At 39.8% G+C, this 25,479-nt stretch overlaps 2 protein-coding genes across 5 annotated transcripts in view; one reads left to right on the forward strand and one right to left on the reverse strand.

Annotated features, from left to right (window-relative positions):
* brf1b (BRF1 general transcription factor IIIB subunit b) overlaps positions 1-25,479 on the forward strand; it is a 61,499-nt gene that overhangs the window by 7,492 nt on the left and 28,528 nt on the right. For both annotated transcript variants that reach the window (XM_083561955.1, XM_083561954.1), the window contains exons 5-12: positions 1,225-1,256; positions 2,777-2,849; positions 12,303-12,452; positions 18,438-18,531; positions 19,873-19,999; positions 20,124-20,163; positions 21,409-21,501; positions 21,717-22,019. In XM_083561955.1, the coding sequence (XP_083418081.1) occupies positions 1,225-1,256; positions 2,777-2,849; positions 12,303-12,452; positions 18,438-18,531; positions 19,873-19,999; positions 20,124-20,163; positions 21,409-21,501; positions 21,717-22,019 (912 nt within the window). The remainder of the gene's footprint in view (positions 1-1,224; positions 1,257-2,776; positions 2,850-12,302; positions 12,453-18,437; positions 18,532-19,872; positions 20,000-20,123; positions 20,164-21,408; positions 21,502-21,716; positions 22,020-25,479) is intronic.
* Positions 5,639-9,387, reverse strand: btbd6b (BTB (POZ) domain containing 6b). Of its 3 annotated transcripts, none has more exons than XM_083561983.1 (5): positions 9,134-9,387; positions 7,637-7,931; positions 7,459-7,549; positions 7,256-7,374; positions 5,639-7,134 (listed from the first exon to the last, which is right to left on the reverse strand). In XM_083561983.1, exons 2-5 carry the CDS (start codon positions 7,840-7,842, stop codon positions 6,102-6,104), a joined length of 1,449 nt encoding a protein of 482 aa, XP_083418109.1. In that variant the 5' UTR covers positions 7,843-7,931; positions 9,134-9,387; the 3' UTR covers positions 5,639-6,101. The 3 variants fall into 3 exon arrangements, with proteins under 3 accessions (XP_083418109.1, XP_083418110.1, XP_083418108.1); XM_083561984.1 differs by having other exon boundaries at positions 8,795-9,385; XM_083561982.1 differs by lacking the exon at positions 9,134-9,387 and having other exon boundaries at positions 7,637-8,747.

Genomic DNA, 25,479 nt, shown 5'->3' on the forward strand with positions numbered 1-25,479 from the left:
CATATTTTACAATGTTATAAAGGGTGTAGAATTTTTACATGCATTGTATGTAGTATGAACTCTATTCTATATGCATTACTATATACTTTGCACTTTCTTTGGACTTAAAATTGATTGATCTATATAGATCTTTTAATAGGCATTCAAGGGCAAAAACAAAAGTTATATAAAAGGAATGTATAACCTTTATAGTAATGAGTTTGAATATAAATGAGTTTATTATAATATTTAGAGAATAGTGTCTGACTGATGGCCCATAGTCAAGAAGATCATCCTCTATATACAGTATATATGTTTTCTTCATTCTCAGTCAAGCTGCTTTATTCTTTTTATGGAAAAAGCCTTTCAAATTTATTACACAATGGCAACAAGCCTTCCTATTCTTCCGATGCACACCTGCTCAGTGTTACATCATACACATGCACATGCTCACATGCACGCAATGCCCAGTATCCCTGAGCTGTTGTGATGAAGCAGAGTGCTGGATCTGTTTTCATCGGGTGAGGCTGCCTGCCCCTGGGGCCTGGGAAGGGCTTATTCAAGAGAACGGCTTAACCTCAGCTAAGTGCAGCCTTAGCAAAGGCCACGGTTGCATTTCAGACTTTACTGTGCATAAATGGCTGATAAGCCCAAACCCATATCTAAACTCTGCAGAAGGTATCTAGCTCCCTGTATTTGCCTAAACGTTATGCAGAATTCTGTTGGTCGCTCTAATCAACAACTTACCGCAGTACGTTATCCTTATCAAGATCGCCAGTGTAATTACAGCCCGACTGATCACCTTCGCTATTTCTTGATAAGACAGGATTAGCCTTTCACTTTCATTGCCACTAATCTCTCCCTAATGTCATTAGAAGGCATTAATCACCATGGAGACCTGCCACAGGTAAATGTATTTTTTTTATGTACGCAGCACAGGTGAGCTGGGGCAGACAAACAGGGAGAATCCTTCCTCAATGTAAGAATAATAGTTTGCCCCAGGCCTCAGAGGGCGAGGTGTTGATTTCGAAATGATCAAACTAAATTACACCATAATCCAATGTGGCAATTAACAAACTCAGTTAATTATAACAGCTTTGCATTAATGACTGTGTAAAGAAAGTCAGTGACGTCATCTTAAAGGAATTAAACTTGTCAGCTCTTGATCAGGAGCACTGCATGTCTTCTCATGTTTGTAGTATCTAAATCTGTTTTTAAATCTATCCTTCCTTAACTCATCTGCAGATATGCTCCTGGACCTGAGCGATCTTTTACAGGTTGGCTTTCACATTTTTATAAGCATTTCATTTCCACTTAGACTACACTGTAGGCAGCTGATACGCCTTTAGATTACACACACCACAAGATTATGAAGTACAAACTCAAGATATTATTATATAGGTTTCACAGAATACGAAGGTAATTTGTTATACAGTCTTTTAAAAACCGACTTGAAATGTGGTTCATCGGAATGCCAGATGTTTTATATATTTTGTCCAACCACATCTTAGCAGCTTAGCTTCTAGCATTCATGTGGATGTTACTTTGATACGTACAGTTTTTGGACCTAGTAAAAACTTTCTTTTGGCTTCTCCCGTTAGGGGTCACCACAGCGGATCCTCCGCATGTTTGATTTGGCACATGTTTTTACGCTGGATGCCCTTCCTAACGCAACCCTCCCCATTTATCCGGGCTTGGGACCGGCACTAAGAGTGGCTGGGTCCCTGACCGGGGGTTAAACCCGGGCCGCAGCCGTGAGACACCGCATCCTAACCGCTAGACCACCAGGGAACCTCACAGTTTTTGGCCCTAGTATACCCCTTTATATAGTATTAGAGGTCTTGTGGAGTCATATGGAGTGTTTATATATACAGTAGGGTGACAAAATTATTTTTTCATATATATATTCTTTACTCCCTAGAACAGTAGTAGATATTAAACTAAAAGGGAAAATATGAAATTAAACTAAACTAAAAAAACCCTGTTCCTGATAACAGCTGTTCCACCTAGCTAAAGCCACCTGCCAGGCCGTTGACTGCTTTTAAGTTTTAGCAGAAAAAATATTTGTAAAATAATATTTCGAGGAGCAGTATTTAATTTTTTTTTTTTTTAAGTAAATGTCATCTTCCATTGGGGCTATGCAGTGAATAGTGCACAGAGGACTGAGTTGGCACTCAGTGTTTTCCAACTACAAATAAACTACAAATAATTTTAATAGCAAATGTCTGTTTACCGAATCAATCCTGCATTCTACACTGTAACAAACCGACAGTGGTTCCAGGGGGAGGCATTTCAGAGCTACACAGCTGGTGTTGCACTTATTTATACTCCTGCAGCTGTCCAGGGAGTATGGACCCTTGAACCCTGTCTGGCACTGTCGAGATGTTAGGAGGGTGGCTTACAGCAAAGCTGAAATATGCAATGAATCCTAAGCAAGTGCAGCCACACCCGGCTGTGAGAGCACCGCACCCTGCTGGGCCTGCCAGGCTAACTAGAGACCTGCTGCTGAGGGCTTGACCTCTTTACTTTACTGTGTTGGCCAAAGTGCTCTAAACATACTGTATAACTGGTCATACCCAGAGAAAGTGAACATAGTACACAGAGTGCATATTGTGGTTTAGAGTACACTAAAGACCCTACTATGACATGTATACAGTAAATGAAAGAATTGGAATACTGCATTATATCACATCCATGCATACTTAGTAATAAATGCACAGGTATAATATTTAAAACTTAAAAAAAAACTTACAGTATTTATGTAAAGACTTGTGTGCTCAATATATTATATTCTCAGGTGAATGTGTATATCCTGGGAAAGACTTTTCTGCTGTTGGCCAGAGAGCTCTGCATCAATGCGCCTGCTGTCGGTAAAGTTGGATTTTATTATTTCTTACTGCAGAAGAGGTGGTACTTATAATTAATACATTTCAAAGTGTTATGGTGAGATATTATTAATTGTATATCTATAACTCAGTTTATATATATATATATATATATATATATATATATATATATATATATATATATATATATATATATATATATATATATATATATATACATATATTAGGGCCGTCAAAATTAAAGTTTTTTTATTTTAACTGCACTCATTTTATTAACGCACGATTAACGTGGCATGCATTTCTGTTTGGAAAATTTTACAAAAAATATAAATAAAGGCAAAATTAGAACCTTTAACGCAACACACATTTATTTATGACGTCCTTTCTTTACTAAAAAATAAACTAAAAAAATACATATATATATTTTGAACACTAAACATTTGTTTTACTGATTTACTGATTTGTTTGCTGATTTGTTTGTCTCAAATTTAACTTTTTTTCGGCTTCTCCCATTAGGGGTCGCCACAGCGGACCATCCGCATGATTTGTTTGTCTCAAATCAATCACCAAAATCCGCCATGATACACACATCCGGCAATTAAAAGCGTCCGTGTGGAAACATAGCAAAAGTTAAGTTTGGTGTCCTGATGATTAACGGAATTTAAAACACCATAGTTACTTTAAAACATTTACAAAAATATTTTGTCCTCATACTCTATGTTGAGTTTGGTTTTACTAATAATAAACATACATTTGCACAGTAAGAACAAATAACGGTGTGCGATTAAGTTGCGATGAATCACGAGTTAAATCATGACAATCGTTAGATTAATTGCAATTAAATACTTTAGTCAATTGACAGCCCTAATATATATATATATATATATATATATATATATATATATATATATATATATATATATATATATATATATATATATATATATATATAATATAAAATTTTATTTTTTTTAAGGTAAAAGGTTATTATCATTGAGGGAAAACAAAATCCAAAACTACATGGCCCTGTGTGAAAAAGTGTTTGCCCCTAATAACTGGTTGCGCCACCCTTAGCAGCAACAACTGCATTTAAGCGTTTGCGATAACTTGCCGTGAGTCTGTTACAGCGCTGTGGAGGAATTTTGGTCACTCATCTATGCAGAATTGTTGTAATTCAGCCACATTGAAGGGTTTTCGGCATGTACCGCCTTTTTAAGGTCATGCCACAGCATCTCAATAGGATTCAGGTCAGGACTTTGACTAGGCCACTCCAAAGTCTTCATTTTGTTTTTCTTCAGCCATTCAGAGGTGGACTTGCTGGTGTGTCTCCAAAAGTCTTGGGGAATATCAAGATGTTTTCTGGCAAAACTAAGACGAGCCTTTATGTTCTTTTTGCTCAGCAGCAGGTTTATTCTTGGAATTCTGCCATGCAGACCATTTTTGCCCAGTCTCTTTCTTAAGGTGGAGTCATGAACACTGACCTTAACTGAGGCAAGTGAAGCCTGCAGTTCTTTGGATGTTGTTGTGGGGTCTTTTGTGATCTCTTGGATGAGTCGTCGCTGTGATCCTTGGGTAATTTTGGTCGGCCGGCCACTCCTGGGAAGGTTCTCCACTGTTTAATATTTTTGCCATTTGTGAATAATGGCTCTCACTGTGGTTTACTGGAGTCCCAAAGCCTTAGAAATGGCTTTATAACCTTTTCCAGACTGATAGATCTCTATTACTTTCTCTCATTTGTTTCTGAATTTCTTTGGATCTCTGCATGATGTCTAGCTTTTAAAGATCTTTTGGTTTACTTCATTTTATCAGGCAGGACCTATTTTAGAGATTTCTTGATTGTGAACAGGTGTGGCAGTAATCAGGCCTGGGTGTGGCGGCTAGAGAAAATGAACTCAGGTGTGATAAACCACACTTTTTCACACAGGACCATGTAGTTTTGGATTTTGTTTTCCCTCAATAATAAAAACCTTAATTTAAAAACTGCATGTTGTGTTCACTTGTGTTATCTTTTACTAATATTTAAATTAGTTTGATGATCTGAAACATTAAAGTGTGACAAACATGCAAAAAAATAAGAAATCAGGACAAACACTTTTTCACATCACTGTATATAAGGTGCACAGACTTGACTGAATATAAATGACCCATCTGTTTAAAGGAAATTATATGAACAGAGTTGGTTTAGGGTACACAGGGGGTACCATCATGTCTTAAATCAATTTGGTTCCATAATGCAATCATTCTGAACCAAGCTTTTTGTTTTTTGCTTCTTATCTTATTAGGGATAGAAAACGTCTTTTGTTCCTTAGATATATCAAAGCATAATGTACATGGTAAAATTTCAGCAATCAGACTGATTAAACACTTTCCACGTGTTTCGATTTCATATTCAGCTGCTTGTCTGTCAAAAAAAATCTGCCGTTTTACCATCCTGCATCTGCTGTGCATTCACCAAGTCCTCGATTAGAATGCAAACGACAGCACAGCAAATTCTTTGGGCTCAATTGAAACAATCTCCCTATTCAGTTGCCCCTGCAGCCTGGCAAGGCAAAGCTTATCCTAATGTGGGTTATAGAGATATTTCTGTACTATATAGCGATAGTTGTCTTACTAATACAGTTCAGGTTTGGTGTGGCTGTTTTTTGAGTTGTGTATGAAATCATCTGTGTCCAAATTCTAATATTTCCTTGTCATCGTTTATGCTAATGTGTCTGCATCTATTTTTAAACTTCCTCAGTACAGATTGGTGGGTTTTACATTCCAGTTATTACACAATACCATTCAAACAATAAGGAGGGCAATCCACTGTTCAGTTTGAGTCACAAAAATTTATGAGCTGCAGTTTAGTAAGCTGCACACTAATACAAGACATTTCATCAAGCTGTAAACAAATTAAATTCAGGTTATGTACAAAAAAAAACAAAAACAAAAACAAAAAAAAACACACTAGTGGTAACATGCCACCAGGAGTGCAATACATCGATTTCTTTGTTAATATATAGATTTATTTATTTATCTAATTTCTATGTCTGCATGCTGCAGCATCAATAATTAAATCAAATATACTTTTCTCAATAAATAAAGCAGAGGAGTATTCTTTCACTCAAGCTTTGTCAGAGAAGAGTCTGTTTTATAAACAGGCTGTCGTTTGACTGTCCTCCACTGCTACACTGAAAAGAAGGCAAAAGTGTCTCGGGACCCTGTACTCCCCCTTGTGTTCATTGCATCTAAATACAGTGGGCGGAATGCACTTCAGTGTCGCTGTGCTCACACCTTTCATGCGTAGAAGACCAGCTCTGGGATCTGTCCCCCCTGCACACCAGTGCCATTCGTACTGTCTGAAGAGCACTGAAACTGAAAGGTCACTTTCCCACACTGCACTTCTGTCATTCCCTCTTGTCCAAAGTAGCTGAGCTCATTACCATCCAACACCGCACTGACTGTGTAGAAAGCATCTTGCTCCACCTGAACTGGATGCTCGAACCACACTGAGAAGGTATTGCTAGAACCATCTGAAATAAACTTAGTCAGATTTTGGGCCAGGATGACCCCTTGGCGCTTCAGTTCAATTTTAACACTGTACTCGGCCTTTCCGCCACTGGAGCCATACAGGCCTAGCCCAGCGATAAAGATTCGCTTGTCCACAGCAAACTGGATGCTGTCGCAACGTCCACGGTAGCGCCACTGGTTGCTGCGGTAAGCTGAGGACTGGAACCGGTGGCAGCGCTGCGGCGTCAGCCCTTTCCTTTGCGTCAACGGAAAGTCCAACTTGGGCTTATTGGCTGCCGTATACCACAGGAAAATGTCATGAGTCTCTTCCAGAGTCAGCACATCTGACTGCGCCGCTCCATCTGCAAACTCCTGCAGGGTCATAGTGGGGATGCGCACCAAGTACAGGACCTTTCCCATCACTGCTCTCTTGTTTCGAGCTGTTGGCCCAAGTCCTTGTCGTTTGCACTCGGCCACGGCCCATTCCAGGACAGCCTGGAAGACCACAGCCTCCCTGGTGTTGAGCGTCTCCCGCTTCAGAATGATCTCCAGGGTCTGCAGGTCAATTTCACAGAAGCCTTCAGAGCGGAGAGCCAGCTCGGCCTGGGCATCGATGACTTCCCAGCAGCGCTGTGTGAGCTCAGGCTCCTCGAAAAGCCGGCTCTGAGACAGCAGTACGCAGGCATTCTTGGCCTCCAGGCTGGTCTCCAAAAAGTTGACGCAGGCCTTGGCCAGGGCAGGCACAATATACTTCTTGGCAGCATACAGAGTGGCCAGCACGGTGTCTGCCTCCAGTTCAATCTCATCACTATACAGGTATCTGCAGGGAGAGGATCGGAAAACAGACTTAATCAAAGCTGTTATTAAATAATTGATACTAATTGGCTTATCACCTAATATGAAAAAAGCTAACGATTTCAGTTATCAGTTATATGGCTTACTTTAGCAGGATTAAAAAAGCAGCAGGCTCCACATCAGGAATATGAATCTCAGATTTGCCCTCAGCGAGATCCCCATAAAACATGGCACCAAACACCGAACTCCCCACTGCCAGGACATACTGAAAGAACAGAACATTGAATTAAATCAGTGAAACAGACACTTTCCGTGTTGGTTAGTCCAAAATCATGAGCGCTTAATTCACCTTGTGCGCAGGCACTTTCTGGGACTCGCCGGGGCGACCCACGATGAAATAAACATCTGCCATGAGTTCGTTATTAAACATCAGAGCGTTCCTGGAAAGAGAGACGATGATGTTAGAAGGTCCGGCCAAACAAACAGGGACATGTCAAAGAAACCAGAGTCACCGGGTGTGGATTTACCTCTCTCGGAGTGTGGGATGAGTGGATTGCCAGCTGGCAGTCTCGACGTTGTTGTTGTTGAGGTTCTGCTGTGCGGCGGTGGCAGTCAGAGTGGTCGCTGTCTGGGACACTTGGACGATACTCTTTTTGTTGGCAGGTGTCACCGCCGTGCTGTTACTGTTCGGTAGGTTGGTGTTTATGCTGGCAGGGTAGAGCTCTGCAGCCATCTTCTTCTTCAAGGACAAAGTCACGATTTCATAGCATGCTGGCAACTTGCCTGGCTGCTTCCCACTTTTTCTAGTCCTTTTCAGGCTCTCTGGAAGCAAAAGAAAAAACGTCAACAACTTCATGATCCGGCCATACAGGCAGTCCGGGGGTGTTGGCATCAGAGAGCAAATCCACGAGTGTGTGGAGTAATTGAAAGGCAAGGTGGAGCGAGTGGAGCCCTGTGATTTACACGGGACTGAGTGTGCCAAAACACCGCTCTATTTGGGGCAACAGCGCAGCGGATCTACAATGCATTATTCCCAACCGAGTGCTCTTCCCTCTCTCATTGAGAAAACATCCCGTTACCGAATCCACATCCATGCCCGGTTTGTTGACCGTGCTGCCATCACCGCATCCTCTGTCTATGGTCTCGTCTGATCGGTCATTAGAGACCCGAGCGGATTCGCTGACCGCGCGCGGCTCTGAGCGCATCCCCCACTGTTTCCTCCGCCGCGTAGTAAGCAGCTCGTTTTGTGTCGCGGACGCGGACGCCCAGCCGCGCGTCAGCCAATGGGGTTTCCGCACGCCGCCTACGTCAGCGCCCCCGAAGCGCCGCCCACCGCACACGCGCCCGCCCATTTTCGCCATAATATTCTCCGAAGCGCAGCCCTTTAACCCCTTGCGGGATTTGTTGACAATGTAGGCGCACGTCACCATTTACACCATTTACACCGCGGCTTTATTTCTATTCTTATAGGAGAAAAACATAATCCGGAACGCGCTCTATTACATACACAACGCACAAAAACGCACAAAGATACGGCGTGTTTATAATAAACGCCAGCTCCAGGTTTTGTATCATTGACTAAGTAACTTTAAAACTAGTCATCGCAACCATCAAACCCAGTGCAGTAATCCAGTACGGGCTCATTCACCACTTTAACAACACATTGAATTGTATAGTTTGCTAACCTTGCCTGTGAAGTCCCGATACTTAGACGCTTCATCGTTTCCTGACTGGGATGAATAAACATCTGCAGCAGAAGTGCACCAGATACTCCCAAGTACCAGACCAAACTGACGACTATACACTGTATATACACACAGCGCTATGATGCCTACATAAGAAGAAAGCAGAAAGTGGCACCAGAGATGATCTCTCTCTCTCTCTATCTTACACACACACACACACACACACACACACACTCATTCAGTAACACTGACTAGTCGGAAGTGAAGATCTGGTGATTGAGCCCACCAGCAGACCCGAGAGAAACTGTGCTGATGTAGAGTTTTTTGTCATTTCGTTACCTTAGAAAGCAGAAGCAAAAGCGCAGGTGAGAAGGAAATGCATTCAGGTTTGCTCTGTGGACGCCCGATCGCAGCCAGAAGCCATGTTAAATCCGGAGCTTACTGTGGGAGAGGGGGTTGGGCTTCCGTCCTGTTCCCACATCGCTTTCCCGGCTTTCCAACAGAGGGCCCCGGCGTTACAAAATGGATCAGGAGCACTTTATCCAAAGCGAGTCAGGGCTAAGCGGCTTTTTAGTCTTATTATACACATCTACATAACAAGTGTTTTGACGGACAGACTTGTTGATAATGCACGTATCTGCAAAAAAAACCAAAAACCAACACATTCTCAAGAAATCACGTGTTTGCATTTATTTGTTTACGCACGATTGTTAGGCGTTCTCATCCCCATTCACGTTATTACTATATTATTAAAGAGTCGTTACATGTACGACAGCACTGGTCATAATTTATTGGATTGATAGTGTAACTATTTACAAAAGCAGCAGGAGTAAAACACGACAAAACACGCTGCTAAAGAAAAACCGATCAACAACATTGTGGTGTAACCAGGACCAGTTTGTTTTATTCCCATTATTCCACAGCAATTTGCAAAACAACGACATTTGAGTATGTTAAAGGACATACAACGCCTTTTATCGGCGTGTAGTTCGATTTCTTGTTGTTAGAGCACATTCTTTTGCTTACTATTAGTCTTAGTTTATGTATATCCTTCTGGACAAGTTGTCACTATAAAAATGATAATGTGTTACACAATTGTGTAAACCTGTGGCTTTGCATCCAGTGTTACAGCCTGCTAACCAATCAGATTTAAGAACTCCACATCGCTGTGGTATAAATCCGATTAATCGCGGTATCATATGGAGTTTAATAATATCATGTTTTTAAATGAAAACCTTGGAAGTTTCGTGTCATTTATAATCATGCATAATACAGTATGTTGCACACATTTTAAACATAGGCAGTATTTGAATTAGGCTGAATTAGGACTAAGATGGCCCTGATTATTTTTATATTTATAATTTGTTTTGGCTTGAACGCAAGTGACTTTTGAAGTGAACATGGGACGGAGGTTTGCTTACAGCATGCCCCAATCGAGATATACCACAATCTAACTTTATATAGATAAACAATTTAGGCTTGCAGAGCAGGTCAGGAACTTACTCCATATTTGGTATTGCTTAACACTAAGAGCCTGGATATCAGTTTTTTCAAATATGGAAAACTTGGATTGTGTACACAGAGAATCATTTTAGTAAGAAAGGTTGAATTCTGTCATGTTTTTATATGTACAGTTTAACAAATCGGAATAGGAACCAGGATAGGAATAATAACCATTCAAAAATTGAATATAAGACACTTTGCTGTTTATTGCTGAGTGGCATCCAGCACTGTAAAGATGTCCAGCACACTAGTTTATACAGTTTTGTTTGAAATCAGTTATGATCTTCTTTGGGATTTAAATGACAGATTTACATTTACATTCACGTCATTCAGCATACGCCCTTATCCAGAAATAAAATAAAGACGTAAGAAAAAACAGTGAAAAAAAAGATAAATAGTAGATTTTCCTCATCTGTATGGAACCTCCATGAGATCCTAAGTAGTAGTGATAGACAGCATGGAGATTTTAAGATTCCCTTTTAGCCTGAGTCTCGGTTAGCTTCTTCTTCACAGCTCTCACCGACGCTCATAAATGTATTTTTCTTCAGCCAGGACACTATGACTTCAACTTCAACTTTCTTTTTCTTCTAATGCTACAGTCCCTTCTGTCCCATTACATTGGTTTATCTGTCATAACAATCTCTGTAGTCCACATCAAGTAAAGATTTCAGATCCTGGCATTAGTTCTAATCTGTATCATATCCCAGTACAAAATCTTGTCAGCGACTTGTCAGATAGCAGTTGACTGTTATACAGATGGCACAGAAAGGTCAGTCCCTTCATTGTTATATTTCACGTAATTAATATGATAATTCAGTAGAAAATTGGCCATAAGATAGGAAAGGCTCATGACATGCGCAGTCCTGGGGGATTTCCGTGCCTTTTTTTTTTCCTTTCACACACAGGTGGAGTCCATATATTATTTCCTTTCGACAGTGCCTGCCTGGTTCTGTGGGCTGAACTCCTTTTACTGTTATTAGGACAGCAGTCAGTGACGTGTTTTTTACTGGGCCAGCAGAGTGAGTTTATTCAAGGACTTTGAAGTAGGTGGAAGTTAGGGATGTTTGTTTCAACAGAGTGTCTCAGAACCAGAACACATCGCATACTCCCTATAGAGAAGCAGGTTTAACATTTGCCCCTTATGTCAAGGAGAGCCATAAAGAGATGTCCTTTGTGACTCACAAAAACCCCTGTAGGAGTAGCTATAGGGATATACTTTTACTGATTTAATAATTTGTGTGAGAGAGAGAGAAAATCCAGAGACTAGAAATGGCATCCAAAAAGTATATTTAGTAATGTTAGATGTCTCTAGCCAAATTTTGATCAATTAGCACAGGACCTGTGATGTCTGCATAAATCCCAGAGATGGATGTGCCTTCACGAAGCATGCATGGCTATGATATAACTGTTCTAGAAACTTAATATCTTACCTCAAACCCCCAGAAGCACTACTTCTCTGACATGTCCTTTCAAACAATTTCTGTATTTTATTGGGTTCAGTGTTTTAAACTCAGACAGTACTTTATTTGATTTCATTTTGGCCAGAGAGAATAGAAAAGAGCACTTCCTGGATCATTCTTACTCTATAGAAAAGTGCAAAACCTTTTTAACCACTGTATATAATTCAATCTTTATATTCTATTACCTGTGGGTTTTTTTTCTGCTGGTAATTTCAGAGATGGTTAAACACAGAATGCTGTAGTCTTTCGCAGGCATGTGCACATCTGTAAAACATTTACTGACAGGACGAATTTTAAACAGGATTTAAATCCCAGAGATACTCCAGTAATAATAATTATATTTCCCCGCAATTATTCTGAACAGGGCTTAAGCAAATGTCAAAGCAAATTTACTTTAAATGCTATTACTAGACTTTAAATGCTTTACACACTAGTACTTATAGATTTGTTTATTATTAGCGTGGGAACAGCACTTTTTTTTGTCGGACTATTGCATAATATGAACCGCTAATATTGTTGATGTGTGTGTTTTGGGTTTTTTTCAGATCCATGCTTGTATATTCCCCGCTTTGCACACATGTTGGAGTTCGGAGAGAAAACCCATGAAGTGTCTATGACTGCACTGAGACTGCTCCAGAGGATGAAAAGAGACTGGATGCACACAGGACGCAGACCGTCTGGACTCTGTGGTGCAGGTAATGTTTGATGCTAGTGACAGTATATATATATATATATATATATATATATATATATATATATATATATATATATATATATATATATATATATATATATATATATATATTGGAAATTTAGTGAAGTAGCAGCATTTCGAAACTTTACTCGTTTCTCACCGAAGTGCTTGGGAGAAAAAAATGTCTTTGTGCTGTTTACTTGGATGAAGGTGAACATTTGGTGAAAGGCAGCATGTGCATCTGTAGGCAGCATTTCAAAGAAAGACGAAAAGTACTGGTCGTAAAACACCTCAAACATGGTATTATCCCCTATGGACAAAACAAACATCTGTTGTCTGGTGAAAAGGCAGCAGAAAAACTCATAATAACTAACATGGTGTGAAGGACCTCCTTTTGTTGGAAACCATAACTATGCTGTTATTGTTTCTCCTGATAAGTATGAAACCAAATGTAATGAAACTGTTTGGTCTGTGTCAAAATCGTAGCTAGCTATTTACATCTTTATTCAACGTTTACTGTTATTACATTGTTTAGAATCACAGTTACTCATTTATTTAATTACCTAAACAATGTTCAAAGTTGCATCCAGAATCAGAACTATAAATCAAATCAAATCAAATTTTATTTGTCACATACACATACATACATACAGGGTACGACATGCAGTGAAATGCTTTTTACGACTGTCCGGCATGAGGGAGTAGGATGGGGAGAAAAAAGTAAAAAAATAAACCAAGAAAAAGAAGGCAGATAAATAAAGTATAAAACTATATATATATATGAGAAAAAAGGTGTATATACGAGGTATGCTTATGGCAGTATACAGTAAATCACTAATCAATTTAAGGTGGTTTATGTGATTGTCCTTAAAGTGTCCGTGTGCGTTGTGGTGTGGTATAAAGTATAAAGTGCTGTGCAAGTCCAGAGCTAAACTGACAGCCCAGAGTTTAAAATGTCGTAGTGCGAAAATAAAAATTTGTGCAGAGAAGAAGTGTGATGATGGAGATAGTGGGCCAGTTTTTAGATCCTGAGTGTTTCCTGATTCAAACTCCAAATGGCCTGCGGGAAGAAGCTCCTCCTCATTCTCTCTGTGTTTGCTTTCAGGGAGCGGAAGCGTTTCCCTGAACGCAACAAAGAAAAGAGTTCATTGTTGGGATGGCTGAGGTCCTTCACAATCTTTCTGGCTCTGGTCCGGCACCACGTGCTGTAGATGTCCTGCAGGTCAGGGAGCTCAGTGTGGATGGTACGTTCAGCTGAACGCACCACCTCTGGAGGGCTCGCCTGTCCTGCATGGTGCTGTTCCCGAACCAGGAAGTGATGCTACCCGTCAGAAGGCTCTCAATGGTGCAAGTGTAAAAAGTCTTAAGCACCTGAGATGGTAGTTTAAAGTCCCTTAAGCGTCTCAGAAGGTACAGATGCTGCCGGGCTTTCTTCACCAGGGTGTTAGTGTGACAGGACCAAGACAGGTCCTGTGTGATGTGAACACCTAGGTACCGGAAACTGTTTACTCTCTCCACTGGGGTCCCGTTGATGTTTAGCGGTTTGTATGACCGCTTCTGCTTCGTGCTGAAATCCACTTTCAATTCCTTAGTCTTGCTGACGTTCAGGAGAAGGTTGTTCTCCTGGCACCATCTCTCCAGGTTTTTAACCTCCTGTAGGTAGGCTGTCTCGTCGTTGTTGGAGATCAGGCCCACCACAACAGTGTCGTCAGCAAACTTAATGATGGTTGTAGAGTTGGAAGTGGCCACACAGTCATATGTGTACAGTGAGTACAGCAGAGGGCTCAGAACACAACCCTGGGGAGCTCCAGTGCTGAGGGTGAGTGTGGATGAGGTGTGTTTTCCCACCTGTACGGCTTGTGGTCTGTCTGTCAGAAGGTTAGAGATCCATTGACACAGCGGCAGGCTAAGTCCCAGGACCTCCAACTTAGAGGTGAGTGTGGAGGGAATTATGGTGTTAAATGCTGAACTGTAGTCCACAAACAGCACCTTTGTATAATTCCCATTTCTGTAGTACAGGTGGCTCATCGTAGTGTGGATGAGATGTGCAATGGCGTCCTCAGTAGAATGGTTCTGGAGGTACTTGAACTGTAATGGGTCCAGTGTGTCTGGTAGTGAGGCAGTGATGAAGTGAGCAGATTTCCTTTTGCAGAGCAACTTATAAATATTTTATATCTAGGGTTAGGCTTAGGCTGAGTACTCAACGGTTATGGGCCTTGCTCAAGGGCCCAACAGTGCCAACTTGGGGGTGCTAAAATTCTAACTCACAACCTTTCAATCAGAAGTCCAATGTCCTAACCACTGAGCACAGAACCAAAAGTCCATATGTGCTTATTGTAAATGTGCCTACATTACATTTATCGCATTTGGCAGATCTTATCCAGAGCTATTTACAGTTGTCTCAGTTACACAGCTGAGCACAGTTAAGGGCCTTAGTCGAGGGCCCAGCATTGACAGCTTGGGGGGTGCTGGGATTTGAACCCATGACATTTCAATCAGAACAACATACAACATTTTATCCACTGATCCACTTATCCCATGTAGAGCTGGTGCTTGAATTGAATTGTGTGTAGTGTTTAAAATCCGGTCCATAGTGGATCTACACTAACATTTAAAGGAAATAAGTTTAACCTTCAAAGGTCAATTCACAATTTTATTTCAAATTGAATCTCTGAATGGCACAGAAGATCACAGGTTGATTATAAGGATTAAAATGCAAGCCATTCCGGGTAGATTCTTTTTCCTCAGGCTCTGTAATGTTTAACATTTCCTCAAGCTTTCAAAAACATACATTGTCACTGTTGGCTGGTAGATGAGGAAAGGAACAAACCCTTTTTTGATAGAAAAGAATACAGATAGACAGATGGGTAAATTTTGCAATGGTAAAAAAATTTATTCCACAGTAGACTGAACAAAGTTTGCCATAAAAAATATGCCTCACAAATCAGAACCTCCATGAAATTCCAAGTGATAAAGATATGCTGAATGTTTTTACCAGACCGTGAAGCAAACCCATACTGTGTTTGATATGGGAGCTAAAATGAGTTGTTGTGTTGCATAACACACCTAAACGCAAAGCTCTGCACATTCTGTTTTGCTGCACAGACCCCTTGGCCATCCATCTGAAGGTCAGCATTTAAGCGTTGCACTCTGCCATCAGCAAGATGCCCTCACCCCCGAACAGGAAACAAACTGTTTCCATACATCTCTATTCTGTCTTTCAATAGCTTACATTCTATTTTGCAACATCCAAAGGTTCAGGAATTGTATTCATTATTCATCATTCGCTGTGTTCAGGGAAACAATTTTTAATCAAAGGCGAACTGTTGAAAAATCTAGAGTTAATGTGAAGGGTTAATTAAAAACATTCAACCATGTAAATAGCCCATTCCAGTGCCATTGTTTTGGCCCTTTTGTCACATCATCTGCGTCATCGTCTACTAAACTTTAGAGTGAGAATCTGTTTGTAAAGGTGTGTATTTTGGTCCATATTTTATAGCCGGTTATACACTGTGTGCACAATTATTATGCAAATGATTATTTTGACCATATCATTTTATCCATAATTTCCAAGTCCTTGAATGCTTATTGGATTTAATGCATATCAGGTGATGTGTATTTGTGTAATGAGGGAGGGTGTGGCTTATGGAGATCAACACCCTATATTAAGGTGTGCATAATTATCAGGCAGATTCGACGCCTCAGGAAAAATGGGCCAAAACAGAGATTTAACTGACTCTGAAAAGTAAAAAAAATTGTAAAAAGTCTTTCACAGGGATGCGGCACTCTCGAAATATCTAAGATATTGGGGCGTGACATCTCTCTGAACAGTGTCTGGGAGCCCTGGTTGCGGCTGCACAAAAAGTTGATTCTGACCAGATCAAGAAACTGACTGACTCCGTGAATGGAAGGCTTGTGACTGTTATCGAAAAGAAGGGTCGCTATATTGGTCACTGAGGTTTTCTTTTTGATATTTCAGAAATGTTTATTTGTACATTTTGAGTTTGTTTATTATTCTCACTTTAACAGGTGCAAATAAACAAGTGAGATGGGAAAATCTTTGTTTTTCAATTAGTTGCATAATAATTCTGCACACTAATAGTTGCCTTATAATGGTGTGCATGTAGATATTCTCTTTAGAAAGCCAACACTTCAGTTTTACTACTTAAATGTTCAGGTTTGAGGGTTTGTTAACATTGTGGATTGACCAAGAGCACTGTAGTTGTACAATAACAAAATTAATCCTCAAAAATACAACTTGCCTAATAATTGTGCACACAGTGTATAAAGCTTGTTAAGTTTGTGCTCTTCACCAAATTGAATGCCAAAAAAGTGACCGGCTATTCTGTAGTCACTCACTCATATTTGTGTTTTCTCAGCATGTCTTTAAATGCACAGCAGTGAATTGTAACAGTGCCACTTTAATACAAATAAACCCAGTGTGAGGAAGGCAGCTTAAATAAAAGCCTGCTCTTTCCAGCTAATAAACTGTATTTGATCATCTACAACAGTAAATCATATTTATATTAATCTGATGGTCAGAATATTTCCATCCTGCATTTACAGTCTCGTAATCAGAAAACGCCTAAATGAACCTTGAGGTCCCAGTTTTTATGAAGCGAATGCAGTTGGAGTTTACCACCTTAATCATTTTTCACACATACCGTAATTTCCGGACTATTAAACGCACCCAAATATAAGCCGCACCCACTGAATTTGACAAAGATTTTTATTTTGAACATAAATAAGCCGCATGTGTCTACACTGAAACTAATGAACTTTACACAGGCTTTAACGAAAGACAGTGTCTGTTACACGGCTTGTATCTAAACAGTAGCCTACCAAGAAAGTCATTGTTCACTGTCTTCCTCCTTCCTTTCACAACTATTTCTCTCTGGAGTTTATCTTTTGGCATCGTTGTGCGTTTAAAAATCACCATCGGTGAAGCTTTTCTCCTGATGACGTGCAGTTCAGAACACGGGTGAAGTGCGTTTTTTCATGCCCGGTTGTTTTCAGCGTGACGAATGATTTGCATTTCCTGTTTACAGTCCGAGTGGTCGGCAGGTCAAACGTCAGAGGAACCTCATCCATATTTATGATGTGGTCACGATTCAGTGGGAGCGCATCTGATTTAATATAAAGAGTTTCATTGGTTCACCTGAACCCGTTCGGCAATTTCATTAGTCTAATGATATGGGGCTCAGTTTTTTGGCTTGAAGTTTGTGAAACCGGGAAAAACCCCGGAAAAATCCATAAATTAGCCGCTTCGTTGTTTAAGCCGCGGGGTTCAAAACGTGGGAAAAAAGTAGCGGCTTATAGTCCAAAAAATACGGTACTTCTGTATTATGCCATCTTGCTCTTTTTTTACCACTGTGTTAAATATGGGATTATAGCCTACTGACACCTGCTATACTTTTGTATCTTTAAAATGAGTGTTCAGTGATTTTTTTCTTCAAACTAGTGTTAGATAGTCAACTGTTTAATAGACTGGCACAAAGACATGTTTTGGCAGCTTGTGAATGATATAAGCTCTGCTTCACGGTCTTCAAATCACGATTTAAGCCATCGCACCCTTCTTTTTCTTGTAAATACTCCAGTAATGAATTTCTTACGGGTAAATGTTACTTTTCTTTCAAATTCAATGCTTTTTTAAATTCAAAGCTTGCTGTTCCGAAACCGAACTTTTTCCCAAGAAACAAAGACTTTCTTTCTTTTTCTTCTATAGTTATCTCTAAACAGGTGGGTGCTGGTTGCATAAAGTTAGCAATGAAACTTTTATTGAAGTGTTTGTGAAATGCTGCATAAAGCAGTTATGGGCACTGAGCTTAAACGCTGGCAGACGACCCAAGGTGACTTGTACAAGCTTGTTTTTGTGTTCATGTGCTCTATATTTTTGCCATGTTCAGGTGCTGCCACACTCAAGAAATGTCTCCTTATTACCTGAGCAGATTTATTATAGGAAATGGATGACATTTTATTCTTGCAGCTCTGTTGGTGGCGGCCCGCATGCATGAATTCCGCCGCACGGTGAAGGAGGTCATTGGCGTGGTGAAAGTATGCGAGGCGACTCTCAGAAAGAGGTAGGTGACCCAGCTTTATGTATGAGTGGGTTTCTTTTAGTGTTGCATGTTTAGGAATATTCGTATTGAGATGTACAGTAGTATGAGTGAAGAAAACCTGGTTGATGGATTTTTTTTTTCTCTTTTGTTTTTCTTTGGTTTTCTCGCTGATGTGCTTTAATTCGTTACTTTTTCACGTATCTGTACTTTACTAAAGTGTTTTTTCAATTTGGAGAGACTTTTATTTGAACGTCACTACATTTCAATGTCAAATATTTTAATTGGATATTAATTGGATAATATTTGAATTTAATTTTTTAATTGGATGAAAACTTGACTGGTCAAACACGCAGCAATCCACCAATCAGCGCAGAGCACGCGCTCTGTTCTGAACTTGTTTGGATTGGCGCTTGGTGGCATCTACTTATCACCAACATACAGCATCAGTTCAACAGCAAGCAGAACATTTTAAGAGGAATAAATAATGGAAGAAACTCCTGACTCGAACTTGACACAACACCTGTTTCCTTATTTGCGTGATTTTTGTGGATGAAAAGAAGGTTTTGTACTCATGATCATTTTTTATAGAAATCAATCAGTGTTTGACTCATTAATTTAATTGTATTAATAGATTGTTGTGTTTAGAGTAACATTAGATTATTTTCACATAAACTGAGTTGATTAAGCCTTGTGACACAAATAATAACAAGACATACTTTTGTACTTTTACTCAAGTAAAAGTTTAAAGGATGCACTTTTACTTTTACTGGGTGAACAGAGTGCATGGTTTGTGTACTTCATCCACTACTGATCATTTCCTCATTAATATATTACCTGTAGAACTGCAATCTGATTTGTTGATTTTGGCCTCGCCGGTGACATCAGAATGTTTCATGGTGTTGGTCCCACATGAGCACTAAGAGTTATATAGCAAAAGGTAAAATTAAATGAAAGAACTAATATATAAAAATGCTATATAAGGTTGCTTGCATGATGCCAGAATGTACATAGAATATTCCGATACTTTGTTTTATTTTCAGTGAGTGAAGAATAAATGCTATAGAAACACCATCATTTAAAGTAGCAGCATTTAACCTTTGGTGATTCTGTGATGGAAATGTAACAATTATTTAATACACTCCTGCTACTGTATAAGAGATTAGGTGTAGCATTGTTAATAAGAGTGTATCCAATTTGCATCCCACAGCATTGTGATTTAAGGCCTTTTTTTTTCTTTCAGTCAGTTCTGCACATTCAGTGCACCAAACCACAGTTCTGATAGGAATACTGTACACGATTATGAAGTCTTTGGAAAAACTGGATGCCTGTAATTTTACCATAATTTACATGATCTCTTTTTAGGCTAACAGAGTTTGAGGACACACCCACCAGTCACCTGACCATTGATGAGTTCATGCGAGTGGACCTGGAGGAGGAGTGTGATCCCCCTTCTTTTGTTGCTGGTCAAAAGAAGTTAAAGATCATGCAGGTTGAGTTTTGCATAGCTCCTGGTGTACTTTATGCCCATGACACATTTCTATTTTTTGTATCTTGTTCAATTTCGCAGCAAATTTTTAACAAGATACAAATTCGTTTCTTGTTTTTTTCCCCAGTTGGAACAGGAGCTTGCCAAGAAGCTTGATGAATATCAAGGTTAGTTATCGCAGCTGAAAAATAGAATTTGTGTTTTGTACATTTTCTGAAGTCAGGCCCTTTTTCAGCTTGTTCTCAGCAGTATCTGACTATTTCAATTTTTTTGCTTGAAGAAGCATTTTAATATTCTATGAGAACAATGGGATGAAGAAGCACGTTACATCAGTTAGGCTTTTAGGGCAATATTCAGAGCTGTGTTCAGCATCGGCTCTAAAATGTAAAATAGACTGGCAGACTGAAAGACTTCAGAAGATGCATAAGAATGTAGTGTGTGTGTGTGTGTGTGTGTGTGTGTGTGTGTGTGTGTGTGTGTGTGTGTGTGTGTGTGTGTGTGTGTGTGTGTGTGTGTGAGGCGGGGTGGGGGGTTGTATTTTATGCATTTGGAATGGACAGGTGAGGAACAGCATAAAGTTGAGCACCACTGTGATGTACATACATATGTTATTGTGAAATTTGTGAATTACAGACAGTATTAAAACATAAATATGACATACATTAATAGGCACATTATTTTAAAAGGAAGAGCATCAAGTTAAATAAAAAACATTGACATTATTTTTAATAAAAACTGCACGTGCATTAGGATTTCATCAGCTTCATGAGTTTGTGAACTCAGCTTTTGAAGTACGATATAAAAGAATATAAGCAAGATGTAAAATAAAATTCACTGGATTAAGTGCTTGTTCTTATTGGATTTTTTCCCTCGTACTTATTTCAATCTTCTAGATTTTTTTGTGTATTTTTTCTATTGCTTTTATTTAATATAGTATTACACCATACAGCCAAAAATATGTGGACACCAGTCTTATGTGCAGTGTGCATGTTAAACATCCCAATAAACGCGTTAAACAGATTTAGTTCCCCTTTATACTATTTCCGTCTTCAGTCTGCGTTTTCTTTCAGAAATGCATAAACAAACGCTCCTGCCAGTGGTATAGATGCTGAAAACCAACTCTGTAGATTCTATGGAAACATGTAGACGTGAATTACACACAGATAATTCGTTTTAAGAGCCCCGAAAATCGGGTGCATAGTGCCTCTCTGCATGCCCTCAACTTTAGAATTTAATTAGGCAAATCTGAATTTGACCATTAAACATTAATTACATGCTCCATAGTATTTCAAATGCCTTCAAGATCATGTTGGGAAAAAGTACAATGCTATGGTTTGAGTTAATTCGAGAAGTGGTGTAGTTTGCCAGAGGCAGTGTTGTAATTGAGATGCGGTGCATTTGCTTGTCTCTAGGTGAGATCAGTTCCTATCGGGATGAGATCGAGACTGAACTGGAGAACAGCAGGCCTAAACTGAGAGGAATCTATGCCATGTATGTGCAAGAAGGTACTGTGTTCGCTGAGTTTGGGTGTTTATTTCTGTAAATTTTAATATATATTTTTAAGTATTTTGTTTTTATTTCAAGTATTACAAACTGTTTGTTTATTTAGTTGTAATTAATGTGTCATTTGGTAGCCGCAATCAGTTGTAAATTAACTTGAAGAGGAAGTATATTTGCTCCTCATGATTACATTTGCAAATCCCTCCTGTCTCTTTGTTAGACACCAGCGATGGCAGTGTGTCTCTGGGGTCGGACCTGGCAGGAGATGAGGACACGGAAGATGAGGAGATGGAGGCGGCAGCTCAGCACCTCCATGAGGACTTCATGAACCAGGTGTTACCTGAACTGGCGCAGGGACCTCAGGGGGGCACAAAGGCACAGGAGCAGGGTAAAGAAACAGCAGAGCTGCCCAGTGGCTCCACTCATGTGCCACTGACTTCACTGCTTGGGCCACTTCCTAGTGCTGCCAGCCTTGGCCTCACAGACTCTATCCGCCATTGCCTGACAGACAAGGGGGAGGATGGTGAGTGGATGAAGTATTAGTGTCCTACATGTGGTGTTTTTTTTTTTTTTGAGTTATGTAACTGTTTTTAAAGACTAATTTGATTATGATGGATAAGATGACCTACAGCTGCACTAGTCACAAAACGCTCTGTTAATTTGTTTTGTTGTCCCCATTGTATGCTTCATGATAAATAGAGAACCCCAAGCTCATTAGAGATAGAGTCATAATCCGAAACAATTAATGCGAAATAATGTTATATATTACAACTCGTAAACTTTCTTTTGATATGACTATGTACAGTGTACAGTAGTTCATGTTTGACAAGCATTTCTTTTTTTATTTAGTATTAGCTTTTTATTGTACATTGCTCACATTTACAAAACATGGGTACTTCTTCTGGATTTGTTCTGGTAGTCTGCATTTAACTGCTTTACCTTGGCTTCATCTAATATGTATCATTTATTTCTCTCACTTCTTAAACGAGTTTTTTTTCCATTTTATTTAGTGCTTCAGTTTTCATTCAGACGTAATCGTCAGGAACGTCTGGAGGCAAATGGTCTGCATTTCTTGAAAACAATTAGAGTTAATTTTACAGTCCTTCACAGTGTGGGAAAGTCAAAACCACTGGAAGCAGGAATTAGCCTAATCAATACAGCTAATCAATGCACTCTCTACTGATTTGACCGACCTATAGTCCTTCAGGCAGGACTCTCAGGACTGAAATAAAGTCTTTTTTCCTCAAGTATTACCACATATTCTTTTTAGAGTTGTCTTAAATCTTAAGTAATAACAATGATAGCATATAAGGGATGCATTTTTTATTTTATTTTAGCAAATTCTCTATCTGTTCCATCTGTAACAATAACCAAAAAGCCTGGCATAAAAACTATAATTTAACATTTTGTATCATGAATGGGCTACAGACTTGATTGACTTGATTGAAAAATTATTAAATAGTGGTTAGTAGTGGTTAGTAGTCTCCAGGTGGAGACTTTTTTTTTTTTTTTTTGGACGAGCATTGTCAAGTCAAGTCAAGTCAAGTTTATTTGTATAGCGCTTTTCACAACAGACATTGTCTCAAAGCAGCTTTACAGAAAATTACATAATTGTATTTATTATGAAAAATAAATAAGTGGAAAAAGTGCATCAGAAAAAAAATACTAAAAAAATGAACAGAAGAAATGCATGGTGCTGGAGGATTAAATATTTAACACATCATACAGGTCTTTTGCTTTTCAGTCATGCCGGGCTTGCGTGTATTTCGCGTGATTAGTGTCAGTACACTAATAAGTACAGCACATTAGCTAGTATTGATACACAAAACATCAATGAAATTGATCTTGACTTAGTTAGGATTGTAATTAAAAGCATGTTCTGCTCAAAGAACATTAACCTTGAAGTAATGTGCTTATGGCTGATGTGATGTTTGGAAAGAGGGCTCTAAAGTGTTGATATATCCATCATTTATTAATGCGCTCTTTGCTGACACCTAAAAATCCTATTCAGTCTGCTTAGCCAAGCAATACTGTGTTGGTCTCAGCACTCAGCACCTGCAGGCCGTTCAAATTCACACTATTCTCTTTCTGCCTTTTGACCCCGCCATTGATCTTTGCCCTGTCATTGACCTGGATTTTGGTATTGACTCTTTGCTGGTCGCCCCCGGGGCTGTTATAAGAGGCGTGACGAAGGTGCACAGCTGTGATACAGACTGGAACTATCTGCTGATGCCGGTGACGAAGGGAGTTTATGGGATTTTCACTGAGTGGCTGCAAGCCAATATTATTCCCCATCATTTATCGTCCTTTGTAAAGGGGAGGCTGATGACTTTGCAGTAGCAAAAGCCTCTTAGAGTCTCTGGTAAACACAGCTTTATTGCCATCTCCTCCGCAGGAACGAATCCACCTCCTCACAACAATAATAACAAAATGCGCAGCAGACTGCAAAATCTCGGCTCTCGCAGACACTTGCATAATGATTTGTGTGGATTATCATGAAGAGATGGTGGGGGGAGAGAGTTTCACCTGCAGAGCATGGATAAGGATTGTGGAAAAAAAAAAGGTCAGGAAATAGAGACTGACTGTCGCATTGTTAAGATTGGAGAAAGTGAAAATGGTAGATAGACACAGGTGGAGAAAGTGTGAGCTGAGGATTGGAAAAGGGAGCGTTTAAATCTGCCTGTGTGAATTTTTGAAAGTGAGAGTGACAGAACAAACAGCAGTGTGTGGCACTCCACTTTCTCTCCCTCTCTCTCTTTTTTTTTCTCACTCTTTCTCTCTGTCTGTCTTTCACACCCTTCATCACAAGCACAGCAAGGAAGAAAGCACTCTTAGTCCCATAGCCTCCTTCCCTTCTTCTCATCAGTGTCTATTTTAAGCAGCTCGATTTCTGACTGGCAGGACACTTTTAGCCCAGAAAAGGGTTGTAAGTAGTTCATGCTCATGTAATCAAAATAGTTTTTTTTACCTCCAAACATCAGATCTTGTTTGATATATTAATGAGTATAATGGGTCTAAACGAGGCATCGTCATGCGTGAATATGTCCAAAACCCCAGTAACAAGTATTGAGTAAATCCTTCTCTAGGTCATTTAGTTACGGTTCTAAGAACCTTCATTGAACCCTGCCTTCTAAAATGCAGTGCAGACTGATAGGAAAAACTCACACATCAAATTCTTGACAAATAATTGAAATCAGAGGGCATTTGGATACGGAGTGCGTCCAAAGACAGTAATCCTCGGCACAGTTTAGACCGCAGAACGCATTCAATGCGCATTATCTGTTCATCAGATCAGCAGTTACCAGAAGCGACCAAGCTGCAAGAGTCATTTCGGCACTCGCATTGATTTTACAATATTATTCCGGCATCGGCCTGTTGTTTCCGTAAGGGAATTGTAGCTGCAGCTTTTAGACGCTGAAGCTCTTGCGTCTGACAGGTTTCACAAATCGTAGTGCTGTGCAGTTTCATCCTTCTGCTGAGTGAGCGTGACTCTGCGATCCCCCCCCCCCAACACACACACACACACACACACACACACACACACACACACACACACACACACACACACACATACACTTCATCTACCTCATTTGGTGGATGCGCTTTTCTTGCCAAAAGCCTGGGCTACCTCTTCTCGTGCCTTTGTGGGTAAAATACCAGTCTATTGGCTGCCATGAATGCTGGCAGCTGCACATGATTCAGAGTGATGGACCCATGGCCTGAGGTAAAGGGAGAGGCAGAAAGAGAAAGTGCAGCCAAGGAATGGAGAACGTGTCACCGGAGATGACAGCTAGATTCTGTAAACATTCAGAGGATGACATTCAGCATGGGGATTTCTGAGAAAAAAAAGTAAATAAATAACTAAAAACAGCTAAACCCTCCTAAGTCCTTCGCAATGCTTAACTTTTTAGGGGTGGATTGAAATGATTGACAATGTAAATTTGCTGAGGGATACTGAGAATTAGTTTTTCTCCCTCTTGATC

This window comes from Silurus aristotelis (genome assembly GCF_946808225.1).
Source record: "Silurus aristotelis genome assembly, chromosome: 15".
Lineage (NCBI taxonomy): Eukaryota > Metazoa > Chordata > Actinopteri > Siluriformes > Siluridae > Silurus > Silurus aristotelis.

Bases quoted from the DNA above. Each gene is read 5' to 3' on its own strand.
- btbd6b (XM_083561982.1), bottom strand. From the start codon at position 8,001: ATGCCAACACCCCCGGACTGCCTGTATGGCCGGATCATGAAGTTGTTG. The intron at 7,375-7,458 runs GTGAATTAAGCG...CTGTTCTTTCAG, and splicing joins AGAAAGTGCCTGCGCACAAG to TATGTCCTGGCAGTGGGGAG. The intron at 7,135-7,255 runs GTAAGCCATATA...CTCTCCCTGCAG, and splicing joins GCTTTTTTAATCCTGCTAAA to ATACCTGTATAGTGATGAGA.